This window comes from Cylas formicarius, unplaced genomic scaffold (assembly GCF_029955315.1).
Source record: "Cylas formicarius isolate icCylForm1 unplaced genomic scaffold, icCylForm1.1 PGA_scaffold_1__22_contigs__length_36826433, whole genome shotgun sequence".
Classification (NCBI taxonomy): Eukaryota; Metazoa; Arthropoda; class Insecta; order Coleoptera; family Brentidae; genus Cylas; species Cylas formicarius.
The window spans coordinates 9,865,903-9,880,127 of NW_026844264.1; the positions used below are offsets into that span (position 1 = coordinate 9,865,903).

The 14,225-nt window shown below is 33.6% G+C and overlaps 2 protein-coding genes and 1 long non-coding RNA gene across 6 annotated transcripts; 2 read left to right on the forward strand and 1 right to left on the reverse strand.

Moving 5' to 3' along the window:
• Positions 1–654: 654 nt before the first annotated feature.
• On the forward strand, positions 655–9,412 carry LOC132696510 (uncharacterized). 4 transcript variants are annotated; one of them, XM_060661371.1, is made up of 6 exons: positions 655–804; positions 865–924; positions 982–1,242; positions 7,409–7,820; positions 8,402–8,461; positions 9,233–9,412. In XM_060661371.1, the coding sequence occupies exons 1-4, from the start codon at positions 799–801 to the stop codon at positions 7,493–7,495; spliced, it is 414 nt and encodes a 137-aa protein (XP_060517354.1). In that variant the 5' UTR covers positions 655–798; the 3' UTR covers positions 7,496–7,820; positions 8,402–8,461; positions 9,233–9,412. The 4 variants fall into 4 exon arrangements, with proteins under 4 accessions (XP_060517354.1, XP_060517355.1, XP_060517352.1 ...); XM_060661372.1 differs by lacking the exon at positions 8,402–8,461; XM_060661369.1 differs by lacking the exons at positions 655–804; positions 865–924; positions 982–1,242 and adding an exon at positions 8,600–8,860 and having other exon boundaries at positions 7,637–7,820; positions 8,399–8,461.
• On the reverse strand, positions 3,458–6,352 carry LOC132696501 (uncharacterized). The gene is made up of 4 exons (XR_009618041.1): positions 5,756–6,352; positions 5,576–5,695; positions 5,275–5,514; positions 3,458–5,163 (listed from the first exon to the last, which is right to left on the reverse strand). It is a non-coding gene; the product is annotated as an uncharacterized LOC132696501 (long non-coding RNA).
• A 654-nt stretch (positions 9,413–10,066) lies between the features above and the next one.
• Positions 10,067–13,817, forward strand: LOC132697038 (odorant receptor 30a-like). Its single transcript, XM_060662293.1, has 7 exons — positions 10,067–10,264; positions 10,959–11,198; positions 11,307–11,643; positions 11,700–11,799; positions 11,856–11,948; positions 12,001–12,156; positions 13,589–13,817. The coding sequence occupies exons 1-7, from the start codon at positions 10,102–10,104 to the stop codon at positions 13,637–13,639; spliced, it is 1,140 nt and encodes a 379-aa protein (XP_060518276.1). The 5' UTR covers positions 10,067–10,101; the 3' UTR covers positions 13,640–13,817.
• The last annotated feature ends 408 nt before the right edge of the window (positions 13,818–14,225 follow it).

Consider the following 14,225-nt stretch of genomic DNA (forward strand, 5'->3'; position numbering starts at 1 on the left):
TTGGTTGCGTACAGTACAAAGTACCAATAAAGCATCCTGTTGTATTGTAAAAAATAGGTTCACAAGTAAATCTAAAGTTTCATCAGCACAAAATTATGAGCATTATAAAGAGTAACACAAAAAGATTATCGCAAGTTTATATACGAATTGGACTGTCCTATATCGTATTATATCCTAAAAAATATTTTTTCATTCCGCATTTAAAACATTTCATAGGAGTAATCAAAATATCGAGACGAAAAAAATAATGTAGTAATACATATATCATAATAATGTAGAAAATATGTAGTTATTAACAGTTCTTTTCTTTTCGATTGTGGGAACTTTAAATTTTTATGGAATACGGTTGTAATTATGGTTTTCAATATTAGTGTTTTTATGCAATTTATCTTACATCTCATTTATACTCGTAGCGTACGCGTAATGTGGATGTTATAATTAGGATTCCAAATAACTGACTGAAGACTAGACAAGTGATTTTGGGTTTTTAAAATACATTGAGTTGATTTTTACTAAAAATAATAAAAAATTAGCCGTTTTTTTTTTCTTTTTTCACAGTTATCGATTCTTATTGGTTAAGGTAATAATAGTTTTATCAAACGCCGTATTCTGGGTATTGTTATCTTCTGGGTAAAAACGAAATACGAAAATTATTTTTTCATTATCTCGCCTAATTCGGGTCATGATTCAACCTGGAAAGATTGTGACAGGTTGTCCAACTCGCTGATAAAATCTGATAACTTGTTTTCATTTTGTTATTAGTAATACAATCGCAGCCCTAGAGTAAAAATCTAGAAAATGACGGTGAGTAAAAGACAGAATAAACGTTTTTCGGAAATATTTTAACTTAGGAGTGTTTTCTAGGTGGTTTATGGACCGGGTCACGTGAGAACCGTTTTGGGATTGTGCAAAGTGATAGAAAGTGTACGTTAGAGTGTTATTTAAGTGCCGCTTTCAAAACTAAATAAATGCAATTTTCAGGTATGCTTGTTCGTAGGAATAATTTTAGTCGCATCCAAGGGATGGACGAATGACCTTTTAGACGCTTACTACGCGGGAACTATAATAGGACTCATCCTATCGGTACTTATTTTGGTAGCTTCGATGACCGAAATCGGACATTCCTTAAATAAAGCCTTGGCGCTCCAGTACATCGTTCACTGCGTGTTGTTCATCTATTTGATTATCGTGTCAGCTATTTTGGTTGCCCGAAGGTACCATAACGTCCATACAGCCGCAGGGGTAAGTACTCGTGCGCTGCAGACTACGGTAATTAAGGGAGCTTGGTGTTTATTGTTTCAAAACATTTAATCGAAATTGAAAAAAAAAAAATAGATGTGTTATGATAACAACGATGGGTTATATTTATTACACTTTACTACACTTCACTGCTATTAGCCGTTCCTAAATTTGAATACACCTCGGAATAGCTAATTATGTAACAAGTGTGGTAAACGGCATTTGAGGCACGGGTTTATATTTGGCACGAGCGGAGCGAGTGATTAATAAATGAGTGACTTAAAAAAGTTTATCAAACGTGCTGCAGACTACACTTTTTCTACGACCGTTGGCTTTTGGGTACATTTTTGCAAAACAACTGAAATACATTCCCTAATATGATTTTCAGAATTGGCAAGCCATACGGTCATATGTCCGAAAATATCCGATTGCTCCCAAACCCGGAAATGTCCGAAGTGGCTCGAGTTCGTGGGAAACGAAACTGACGTGATAAAATAACAATTTTCGGACACTAGATTTTACAAAAAAATCTTTTCTGGTGCTTAGACAGATAAAAAAAATCATACAGAGTACTGTTATGGTCCAAAAGAAAAAACCGTATTTCAAAAATTATTGTTACAGCTTGTAATACACATTTCCAAATGCAAAGCAATATTAAAATAATAAATTTGAAGTATTTTTTCTTTGATATATTTGGTGTTTTTTTTCTTAATGAACTAATAAAATATACATGAAATAAGTACAACACATGACATTAACTTAACACAATCAAAATCAATTAAAAAAAATTAAAACTCATCACAATTTAAAATTTGACTTGAAGTACTCCTGAAATGAGAAAAAAAGCAATCAGGATGAGATGGCCTTTTATTTTCTTTGTCTATTGGAAGTTATTGAATTTAATGATCTTCCTATTAGCAGTTGTAAAATTTGAATGCCTAGTATTATTAATCTGCTGCTCCCTAGTGCTTCCCGGCTGGTTAGGTGATGCTTTGAAGTTTTCTCCTCTTCAAAGCACAACGTACATGTGCTGCTGTTGCCGAAGTCGATCATATGGAAGTGCCTCCGTAGATTGCATCGTTCGTAGTCAAGAATGACATAAAAAAAATCGCATGAGTTATTGATTTGTACATTTCCCGACTAGTTTTAATTTTTTATCAAACAAATCCGAACCACACTAAAAAATTAGTTTTCTTTTACCGTTACTTTTCAATATCACATAAGGATAATTACTGATTGTTTGTTTACGACATCAATAGACTGTATTTTGGCACTTTGTGTTACGAATACTGCAAGATAGCATACAAAAACCAACTATATTTTCAAAGATGTTAGGCTTTCACGGCCAGAAACTACATTACTAAATATTTCCGGGCTTTTGAGCCGTGGTCCCGAGATTAAACTCGACGTTTCGTCTACAACTGCGGTAGACATTTTCAAGAGCGGCGATGCGGTAACGGTCGAAGTGTTCTTCCGTACTGCTCTCCGATGACTGGTTGGTTGACTGGAAGATCTGCCGTATTTAAGCGCGCTGTAGTGGGCGTGACCTCGCCACCGCCACAGAAATTGGGGAGATCTTGTAATTTGACAGTCCATACCAGATGGGAATAATCCGAATACGAATTAGCAAAATGTTGCTTGTCATGTTATTGTATCCACAAAAAATATCGGTAAATTTAGGCTAATTTCATTGTAGAGCACTGTAATCCGTATTCAAAAGAATATTTTTTAATTCCTTATTTATTACAGCCAGCAGCTAAAGTAAAAGTTGAGGTCTACCGAATCAATTTTTTCTAGATTTTATTGACAACTTTCTTTTAAACAAGCACCTTACCAAGCTATTTTTGGCTTTTTTAGCATCTGGGATCTAAAACTTACCTACTTATACCGCATTAATTATGAACCACTCTGAATTCACTGTGTAACCTGTCCCAGCCCGACTAAGCCTTGGGGTACCAGACATTTACGGGACTTTATCCCTAGTCTATTTTACAAAAACCGCGAGACATTTCTCATAGTCACATAAGAATTTCATAACATGCAATGATAGTGATACAAAAATACTTTAAAATCTGCAGCATCGTGGACCAAGTTTCTGGACTTACAGCCCAGCGCGCCCCCGATGGTCCCACCAAAGCTTTTGTTGCATTGTGTAGCAGAAAATGTTTGTATTAATTGTTCATCTTTTCTGGTGTAAAACTGTTCCACTACTTGAAATGAAACAAAAATTTAAAACAAGCATTTTAATAATTATTTGTAATACAGAGTATTTCTGCAAAAAAAATTTTTCCACGCACATCCTGGCATTTTATCTACACTGTGTCCCATTATAGTCGCGACTGAGTGATATGCTCGTTGTTAGTGAAAATAGAGCCTTGCGTTTTCGTAAACCTTTGACACTTTTTTGCGAAACGAAAGACAAAAATTGTCATGACTTGCTTAGCTTTTAAAATACAGGGTGATTTTATAAATTTGAAGTTTTGGGGAAGTTTTGTCTTTTTGAAATAAAAAGTTTTTTCCGCTTGGTATGAGCTTTTAAAAAATGTATAACATTATGGGGTTATTTGTATAAATGACCTCACAAAAATCTTTTTTTTTTTAATATTTTTTTTTAAGTTTTTTAAGGTATTTGCGGAAAAATCATTTATTAAATATCCAAAATAGGTGCCTTATTTATTCCTGACAATACTTATATTATACAATAAGTTTTATAATTTGTATGAAGCCAACTTAGTTTAATATTAACATTTTTTTTGTAACATTTCATATATATATTATTAAAAAAGAAAACCAAACCATAACCTAGATATTAAAACAATTTTTGAAAATAATAAGGAACATAAAAATTATTCAATATTAGCATTTTTTGCAAATCTGGACATAATTGATTTTAATTTATAAAGCTAAAAAAACTGTTCAAAAGTCGACCTGCTAAGCAAATATTAAAGCATTTAATTATGTCGAATTTTTCGAAGTTTTCAAAAGGCATTGTTTTAATAGCTATTTTTTAATGTTTCACTTTTTTGACGTACAGTTTCTTATCAGGGCCAACCTATTTAGTAGTGTTCCATATTAAAGCTGTGCGCGGTGTATGTAAGTAAGAAAATGGGTGAAAAAATGCTTAATTTATTAAATGATTAATATAATTCAGTAATTAATTTAGTTTATACAAATAACCCCATACTGTTATACATTTTTGAGACGTTCATACCAAGAGGAATCAAATTCTATTAAAAAAAAAAAACAAACTTTATTTAGGTTATAAGAATTTTGTCAACATTATCTTTCGTTTCACAGAAAAGAAAAGGTTTGCGAAAATGCAAGGCTCTGTCGTCACTAACAATGGACGTACCCTTCAGTCATGACCAAAATGGGACACAGTATCCAATTCACAGTGCCTTGTCAAAGTAAAAGCCTGTAAGAATAACATTTGGTATTTTTATGACAAAGGTAACCTCTACCTGTATACACCTTACTAGGAGTTACCATTACTTTTACTAATGACAAACATAGCGCCAAGAAAGGTCAATGCCTAGTCTCATTTCGACAGGTATTTAACATTTATTGGTGGCTTCTATTAAGCTATATAAAGCTAGAGATGACCTACCCAGAAAAGAAAATACTTGCTAATCTCTGAAACAATCAAAATGTTTTGCCCATATCTGATAAAGGGCAGGTCTGACAATTTGGCTAATATCACTAAAAATGTAAAATCCTTTTTAATCCTTGTGTCTCAAATTTCAACCTTTCATAGAGGGGGGTGGAGGGGCTGATGCCACACTTCTGTGGCACTTTGTATCGCCACTCCCAGGTCTCTAGGCAAGTCCTCTCATTCTACAGGAATATTTGGTCTTGTTGTTTGTCTACCCTTGCAGAGAGGTTTGTACTGAGCGAAAGGGAACTACTAAGGCATCCTCTGCATTCCTAAAATTGCATTAACATAATTGGAATTTATCAGCACCTATTTGGTTTCAATGGTAGTGTAATGTACCCATTTATACTATAATTTTTACTTTATACTAATAATTTCTTTACCTTGTCGCAAGTCTATGATATATATTCCTTGGGTCTCCTTTCTCTCTTATACATGGTTCCATCAAGCACCTCTGGAAATTCCTGTCTTGAATTTCGCCTTCCAAGTGTTCATGATTATGTTGCCCCTTTCTTAAAATGAATGCCACATTTTCTGCAACCTTTCATAATTTGTTGACATTTGTTAGTACATCTGAGGTACCTTTTTCCAATAACTTATATATACATACATCATTTATTAACCTACAAATGATTAAAAAATGCTATAAAAAGCGTAATTTTTTGTACTTAACATGCAAAATACCTTTTTTGAGCTGCTATCAAATATTAAATGAATTTTACACCGTTTCACTACACCTTTTGCGCCTTGAAAAAGTATTTGTTGATTGCTTTTGTTCCTGTTCTACATTTTAACCTACCTAACCTATGAATTTGAGACGTAAAATTAACTGAATTCCTGTTTTAAAATATAATAAAATTTTACCTCAATAGTAAAAATAATTTAAAATAAGAATTAAATTTGATATTCCTATAAAAATCGATGGCTTAACCTAAAAATTTTATTTATTCAGTCACGTATAACTTTGTAGGTCGCGTCTCAGTTGTTAGCGGGTCGACCCGATCCCACACGAACTTTTCGACACTTTGAACATTCATTCCCTTTGCTACCAACTCCGATTGAGCCGCAAAGGAATCGTTGCGACGTACGATTCCGTTAGTTTGATTGATTAATTGATTGGTAGACTGCACTTATAATTCGTTGAGCTCCTGAATTTCCTTGGAATTCTCGAAATATATTATTTTTTTATATTATGAAAATATAGAATTTCCATTTCGAATATCATTTAATTAATGGTTATAACTTAAATTAAAATCTGCCGTTTGAAGACATTATAAGAGTTCTGTATTTAGTTTAACAGGCACTGTATAATATAAAAGAAAGTGTGTAAACATCGACTACGGTACACATCACAAACATCCATTTTGGTGGGATCATTGGCTTCCTAAACGGGAAAACCACAAATGCTATAATGTGAATTTGTCCAAATCACGCTAGGCACCGGCGACGAACACCTGAAAGCGGCCGAAACATTTATCCAAATAAAGTGAGAGGTTAAAATACAAGTGTAAACATGGCTCTGATAGCAAATTAATTTATAAAGGGCGGTTAAATATTTGATTTTGGTTAATTATCTATATGGGTGGTTTCCACTATACAGTGTACTTACAAACAAAATAAAATTAACAGTTTACAAAATAAAATAGAGGTTATTGGACATGATATAAAGAACAACAATTTACGTTATTGTTTAAGCTAAAAAAAATACAACTTCTATTATACATACTACAATGAAGCTGTAGGTGTCCTTCATAGGCACCTAAGGGATTTTTATTTTACAATTTGGCGCTGTTCTTTTCTAAAATTTTAAGGCAATTTCAATTTTTTCATACTTGTTTTCCTGATCACTATTTAGGTAACTTTTACTTTTTGATTCTTGGGTATGCTAGGTAATGGTTAATTTTTTGCATAATCCAAAGTGTTTTAATTGGCCACCATATCCTCAAAATAGTCGCCGTTTAAGTGTTGGATAAAGATACTGATAAATCATATTGCTTATTGAATAAATTTGAAAGTTATCAATAATTTTAGTTGTGAGAACAATTTGGCACACGTTTTTATTAATCTTTCATAATTCGTGATAATCGCAACTGAACGTTTTAAGCTGAGCCACTGTAAATATTAACAGATGTATTGTAAAAACATTGTAATGTAAACAAATCGTAATTATTCTCTATCGAGGAAAATTCTTTCTCCACGGAAACGCTTTGCCGCGCTGCCACGAACGAGCCCCGGACGCCCGATACGATTTGGACAAATGAACATTTTAACCAATACAGCCATCTCTTCCTAAACATACTTTTAAATATTAAAAACAATACAATTCCGCCGCTACTGGTCATTCGGCTGTTTCCGTAATTTTATCAACTTTGGCCCCTATTTTTACGTCAGTAAAAAATGTATCTGTTACTAAAATTATCCTAGTTTGTTCTTTTCATGACCGAGCAGGCACACACTTTAGTTATGACGTTTTGTGTTTTTTAAAAATAAAATATATTTTTTTATTTTTATTTCTAGGCGTTTGGACTGATAGGAGGATTCGTCTATCTTATAGACACGTTCGTCAGTTATAAGTCCTACGGGAACAGGCTGATTTGTATGTAAGCATGTTTATTTTCGCATCATTATGTTTTTATATTTATTATAATAAAATGTTCAAAAGCTCCAATTTGAAAGTTATTTCCAACTGAACTAATCTAAAACTGCTAAACCGACCCTGAAATATTTTCCGTGTAGTATAAACTTGACACACGCTATTCGGTATATCGCCGTTCCTTCCCACAATGCTCTTAGTTGTTTGGAAAATCCCAAGCCGATTTATCGCAGATGCATTTGATGTCAGCGGCCTTCCACAACAAGAAATGCGTCGGTAGCGTATGTGCAACGTGGTGTGCCAATTTTGCATTATTATCCTCGGGGAAAAATGACAGTAAGTAATGACTAAATACGTAAATGCTTAAGTTTTCATCTATTTTGATTTGTTCAAACAGTCTTGAAAGAGTGAGTAAATAATTGCCTATTTTTAACTAAAAAATCACCAAGGTCAAACGCAATATTAATAGTCCAATAATCGTTTTAATCAAACTCTTTATATAGGATTTACGATTTTGAGAGTAAACAAATAGTGCCGTTTCAGGAAATTTTAAGCATATAAATAACTGGTTCATGTTTAATTGTGAAATTGACATCCAGTGGCGGACTCGAAACAATTTATAATTTTAGATATAATTTACTTTGTAATACTTTATAATTACTATATAATTTAGGATCTCCAAAGTTTACACTAAATGCTCTTTCTTCATCAACTTTTACAAAATTTCGATTTGTTTCAAATTACACTAAAGCAGTAAGATTTTACGATATTTTTATATCACTCACTCTACAGGGAAATTGTATTTTTATTGTGCACAGAGTAAAACATGTACCAACATTTTTTAAATCTTGTAAAATACGATCTGAATCTCATTGTGCGATATACTGATCTAATTCAATTTTTTACCATTTTTGGAGGTCGTCTATGGCTCGGGCTACGTGAGGAGCGTCTTAGGAATATGCAAGCTAGTAGAACTGGTAAGAGATAACGTGAAACAAGCTGTAGCTTTTTTATTTTTGAAAATAACAATTTATTTCAAAAAAGTGATTCTAACGGTTACTTGCGAATTAAAACAGAGGAAGTTCGGTATATTAGTTGGCGATATTTGTTTTCAGATATTCCTCGTGGTGGCTATTATCTTAACCGCTATAGATGGTCGAAAAAACGAGCTGATAAAGTGTTTCGAAGGTGGAATCGTAGTGGGTATCGTCGTTTCGACGATAATATTTTTTCTCTGCGTGACGAAACTTGGAAAATACGTTGAAGGAGTTTTACTGTACCAGCACATACTTCTATTTATATTATTTATATACTTAGTGATAGTTTCTTCTATACTGATATCGCAGTTGTATGGAAACCTTTTCATTGCAGGAGGGGTAAGAAAAAATAATGTAATTTTACAAGTCGGGTTACGAGAAAAACCAATTCATAACAGCAAAAATAGCCAAAATCGTTAGGCTGGATCGGAAACTAGCGAGTTTTCTTCTTATTGCTTGATTTTTTAATGAATATTTAACTAAAATATCAGAATTGACCTTGTCCTTTGGCAGAATCCATAAATTCTGTCTTTTCATTAATTTTAAAAATAATTAAAAATCATATTAAAAACAATACAATATAAAGTTAAACTTAATTATAAAGTAATGACCAAGGTGACTTTTAAAACAAACTTATTCCTAATCATTATATCCGATTTAAATTATATACTTATTAACTGTGTAATTAAAATAATGTTAATTTTGTTTCAGGAATTTGGATTAATATCGGCAATAGTATTCCTCATAGACGCGTTAGTATGCTACAATTCGTTTTGGTACAGCGCCCTCCAATGAAACAATTGATCTCATCGTTTGAAGTTTAACTGATTGTGTGTCTTCAACTTTTAATTTTGAGCAATTGTTATTTGTAACCAAATAAAGACTTTTAAACTGGTCATGCTTGCGTCATTATTCTAAAAACAGCAAAAAAAAAGAAAAACTAAAACACGCATCAAATCATTATCTAAAAAAGCACAGATTCATAATATTGCAGGGCGTGCAAGTAAAGGTGTCATAAATAATTGATCAAAGGGTAGAACTTCGATCCTCTGTGATTATTAGCCAGCCATTGGACGTGTGTTCACGTGTATTGCATAAATTCGATAGTATATAATTTCCCAATGAACGGCGAGGTTTTCACCCCACAGTCAAAGGCGTCCCATTGAAGCTTCGAAATGGGAAGGGTTTAAGGAAGAATGCACTCCCGAATAATTTTTGAAGTTGGTCAGCTAGCAAAACAGTTCGATTTCTAGAATAATTAAAAAGAAATTCTACTTATTAATTCTAAAGAATTCTTGGACGAGAAACTATAGTGGGTACCAAAAGGTTTTAAGTAGATCTGGTTCTTGTCACATAGTTTTCTTCCACGTTTAATAATTTTTTGGAGTATTTTAGGTTCTGGAACTGAAAAATTATTTTTGTGTTGTATTTTGTGCGCCACTGGACGTATCACTCCGCCCTTTCTCCCAATAATCTATAATTTTCCCTACTATAAAATATCCAACCAAATCTCTTGCATATTTCAAAGGCCTGTTGGTATGGCGTCCCAGAAAAATATCTTTTACTCCGCCAAAATAGTGATGATCGTCTGCGGGATATGGCGGTTGGAGCTGCCCACAGAGTCGATTTTTTGGAAAACGGTTTATAGAATCTACTCTGCTGCATCAAAGATATTGCTAAGCACGACCGTCTTAGCGTTGTTGGCTAAATTTCCCGAACTGCTTGAGAAAGACGCCCTGGCAGGTAAGAGCAGGAGAAAAATTTGACTTTAAACATGCCACCTTGCAAGAATAAATTTCTGATTAATTTTACAATAAAAAAATCTTTTGAGTATAGTTAATCTCTACATTAGGCCAAAAAGTTTTAGTTCCACATGATCTGGAAGACGCTTAATTTAATTAAAGTAACAAAAGAAATGATTTATCAATTAAAAATTGGATTGGAATTGTATAGTTGGACAGGACACTTGACACTTTGAAACATTTTGCCCACATTTTAACTTTCAAACTCTTTCAAAATATTTGTTGTCATTTGCCTGTAGCGCTAGCAAATATTTGTATCTCGATTTACAAATATATTTTATTCGGGAAAATCCTCTCCATGTTACGAGATCCCATTTGTGTATAAAAACGTCAGGTTCAATACAGAGAAAATTAAAACTTATTTGAGATAAATGGTACCGTGTGAGAAAATAGTTTTTTACCTTCTTACCACTTCTTACTCATTCTATGTGGGCTGACATGAAGCTTAAGCCTATTAAAAATATTTTTATTAAACACACCTGCGCCCATTTTTGCCTTGGAAATTCAAATATTTACTTAATTTTTTTGGTTCATGTGCCGATGGTGGTCATTTTATCTTAAAACTAACCAGAGTTTTCGCGTGTCAATCTTGTTTCCGAGTTATTTCTGGCATTTATAGTTCTGAATTCTTACAGCAATGGAAATTGCTTCTCTCGCAGTCGCTTCTGGAGTTGTACTGGCGAAGATGATGGCATGTCAGTCGCGAGGAAATCTTCAATTAATTCAAACTGCTAGACAAGAGGAGGACCAGTTGTATATCCAGGCTAACAAAATTTCCCAACGTGTCTATAGTCGTCACGTCGATTATTGTCAGAAATTAGCTCTGATCATCGCTATCGTCTTTTTCCCAACTACGTTCTCTTTAGTAGCACAAGGTTGGTTGTATTTATAGACTCCAAATTTTAATTACCATAAAAATACCGAAAAATATTTTCTATTTTTTGAATCAATAACGATTGTCATAAATCCTGTGTATTCTACAGGGATACAGAAAAACTACGCATATACCAAGACCGACCAAAACAATACGGTAGAAAGACCACTTATTTTCTTATGTTGGTATCCCTTCCGCACTGAAAATTACCACTCCTACGTACTCGTAGACCAGGCGATAAGAGTACTCAATGCGGGCACTTGTAATCTCTCGACGACCATATTCATAGAGACAGTTCTCTTGTTTTTGAGGGCCCAATTGATAATACTTCAAGAACAATTTAGAACCTTCTACAAGGGCACTGACGAGGCACCAAACGCTATCACGGATCACACTAATCAGCATGTTGTAAAGGGGTTGTGCGTCAGTCATCAGAAATTGATCTAGTGAGCGTTAATTTCTTCCCTAATTGTTTTAAGCACTTATGGTATTTGGCTTGCAGTTACTTGGCCAGCTTCAACGAATCGCTCAAATTTATAATGCTCTTAGAGTACGTTGCATCCTCTCTAGTAATTGCATTATCGATTCTAGAGGCTCTCGGAGTAGGTATTTAATGGAATGACTCCGATCAATTTAAATTTACATTTATGTATTTAAGGGACACAATGTTCTCTTCAACGCTGGATTTGTGATCAGCAATTTCGGTGGATTGATGTTTCTATCGTGGAACTGCAATGAAATTATAGTTCAGGTATTTAATGTCTAACACATTTCGGTGCTCCTAGTTTAGATTCCATTTTCAGAGTGCAGAATTGGCAACGGCGCTCTATGAGAGCGAATGGTATGAGCAGGATAAGCACAGTAACGCTTTGCTTCAAATAATGATGATTCGGTCGCAAAAACCGTTGGCTATTACAATCGGATCATTCGGTCCCATGACCGTGGATGCGGGAATGTCGGTGAGTGTGACTAAGTTTATTCAGCTTCTGCCTGTCGTCATTGAATATTCTATTTCACTTATTGTTTCAATGCAGAAAACAGATGATTTTTTGGATAGAATTAAAAGCAATTAGAAAACCTATCGCTCAAATTGACATGTTATTTCTTAACAAAGCCAACTGCAACACAACCGAATCTACGTTAATTCTAGTAGGTGGTTTTGAAATGCATTTCTTTGCTCCCTGGTCCTTTGCCATTTTTTGAAGTTTTAAACAACAAAACTAGTGTTACAATGTTCGGAATTAAATCCTCTTTCTTCATCATTGTGCTTAGCCCACCTTAATCGATTACCCCAAAGGAATCTTTGCAAATAATTAACTACAACCATTTCTTCGAGTTTATGTGAGTTATATGTTCCTTTTGCTGTCTGTCGACTACAATTAAAAACAGATTTTTACATTGTCTTTATAATAGAATTTCACCGAGTCCATTTTTTGCCACTCGATAAGGTTTCTAAGAATAGTAGGAAATCTGAATGCTCAGGAAAATTCTGGATGAATAGTTACTTCTACCCACTCTGTGAGTGCTTATAATTATTCAGGTCATTACACCATATTTTAGTAAAGCCCTCTGTTTGGTTTGTAATCTTAATTTAATAGTTTATTTATCCCTGTTGGTCAAGTTTACCAAGCCCCTTGCCAGACAGTACCTTGTGGATCAGCACTTGCGTTAAATTCTAAGATACAATTCGCGTTAATGTTGATACGCATATTCTTCTTCGAGGAGGCGCCAAACTTTGGGTTACCTTATTTTTAAGACACTTCAGCACCTTATTTATACAGTTTTAGTGTGTTTCTGGTATCTCCATAGCAATATCCTTTCTTTTCCGGTATTTCTTAGCATTTCTTCTACAGCGTATTGTATCCTCGTCAGAGATGAACTTGATAAATCACTAGAATTGCTTAGACGCTGATATTCTATAGAATTAAAAGCAAAAAGAAAATTATAGTCTGAATAACCATCCAAGGCAACTCCATCGACGTTAGTTCTAGTAGGTGTTCCTTCTCGCAATGGAGTCAATAAATTCGTTACAATTTTAAATGTGGAGCTTTTGTTGCTCACTTGGATTGGTTCATTAGTATTCGTTCCATCTTCATCCTTTGTAGGAATGAGGTTAATATTAAAATCGTTGTGTCAACAACATGTGTATCCCAAAAAACAGCAATTTTTTTAACTTCCTCAGATGTAGTAGAGTAATTTAATTGCGAAAACAAATAACTATTACCGATAAATATTTTTAAAATTAGATACTTTCGAAGACCTAATATAAAAAATGAATAAAATTGAGATACGCACCTTAAACCTAACGAAGGAATTTTCATGTCTCATAACACTTCTGGGGTTATATTTAATTTGATTGCTTGAATGTGTTGACTGATGATTTTTTTTTAGAGAATGCGGCTTGCTTATTCTTATACGACGGTCTTAGGAGGCAACTTTTGAGGCACAAATGGTACTTATTGACGAAGCCCTAAAGCTGAGAGGAACAGAACAAAATTTCGTTTTTCGATGAACATTCAATAGATGTACTTTAAAACAAATTTTTCCTAAGCCACCATTGTTTTGTTAATTCAAAAATGTAAATACCGAATTGTACAATTCATAAAATATAGTATGCAATTATCACGTTAAATTTGTTTGCAATTGACCACAGAACAAATCGAAGTATTTTTGCATTTGCTTCAAATAAACCTAAACTAATCAACCAAAATAAAATATACATACTTCAAGTGCTCCCTTGAATGAGGGTTTTAGAAAAATTTTATCATAAAAGATTTTAGTTTTGAAAAGGCTTAAGATTAAGTCACGACTTTAGTCAGTTCATTTTTTGTTGTAAATCTATTCAACAGAAGCCTAACCGACCAAAAATATCTTAAAGTGTCTCCAAATACTATGAGTTGTTTAATTTTCTCTACTAATATCACAGAAAAGTCCTTGCCTTAAAATATTTTTGCGCATCTATATCGCTGCCTAGAGGAGAGTGCTATGCGTATATTTCTACTACCTGCTATAAATTTCCTATTATCCC

Coding starts and splice junctions, on each gene's coding strand:
- LOC132697038 (XM_060662293.1), top strand. CDS start 10,102: ATGATCGTCTGCGGGATATGGCGGTTGGAGCTGCCCACAGAGTCGATT. Junction 10,265..10,958: donor TGAGAAAGACGCCCTGGCAG/GTAAGAGCAGGA, acceptor GAATTCTTACAG/CAATGGAAATTGCTTCTCTC. Junction 11,800..11,855: donor CGATTCTAGAGGCTCTCGGA/GTAGGTATTTAA, acceptor TATGTATTTAAG/GGACACAATGTTCTCTTCAA.
- LOC132696510 (XM_060661371.1), top strand. Junction 925..981: donor TGTGCAAAGTGATAGAAAGT/GTACGTTAGAGT, acceptor TGCAATTTTCAG/GTATGCTTGTTCGTAGGAAT. Junction 1,243..7,408: donor ACGTCCATACAGCCGCAGGG/GTAAGTACTCGT, acceptor TTTTATTTCTAG/GCGTTTGGACTGATAGGAGG.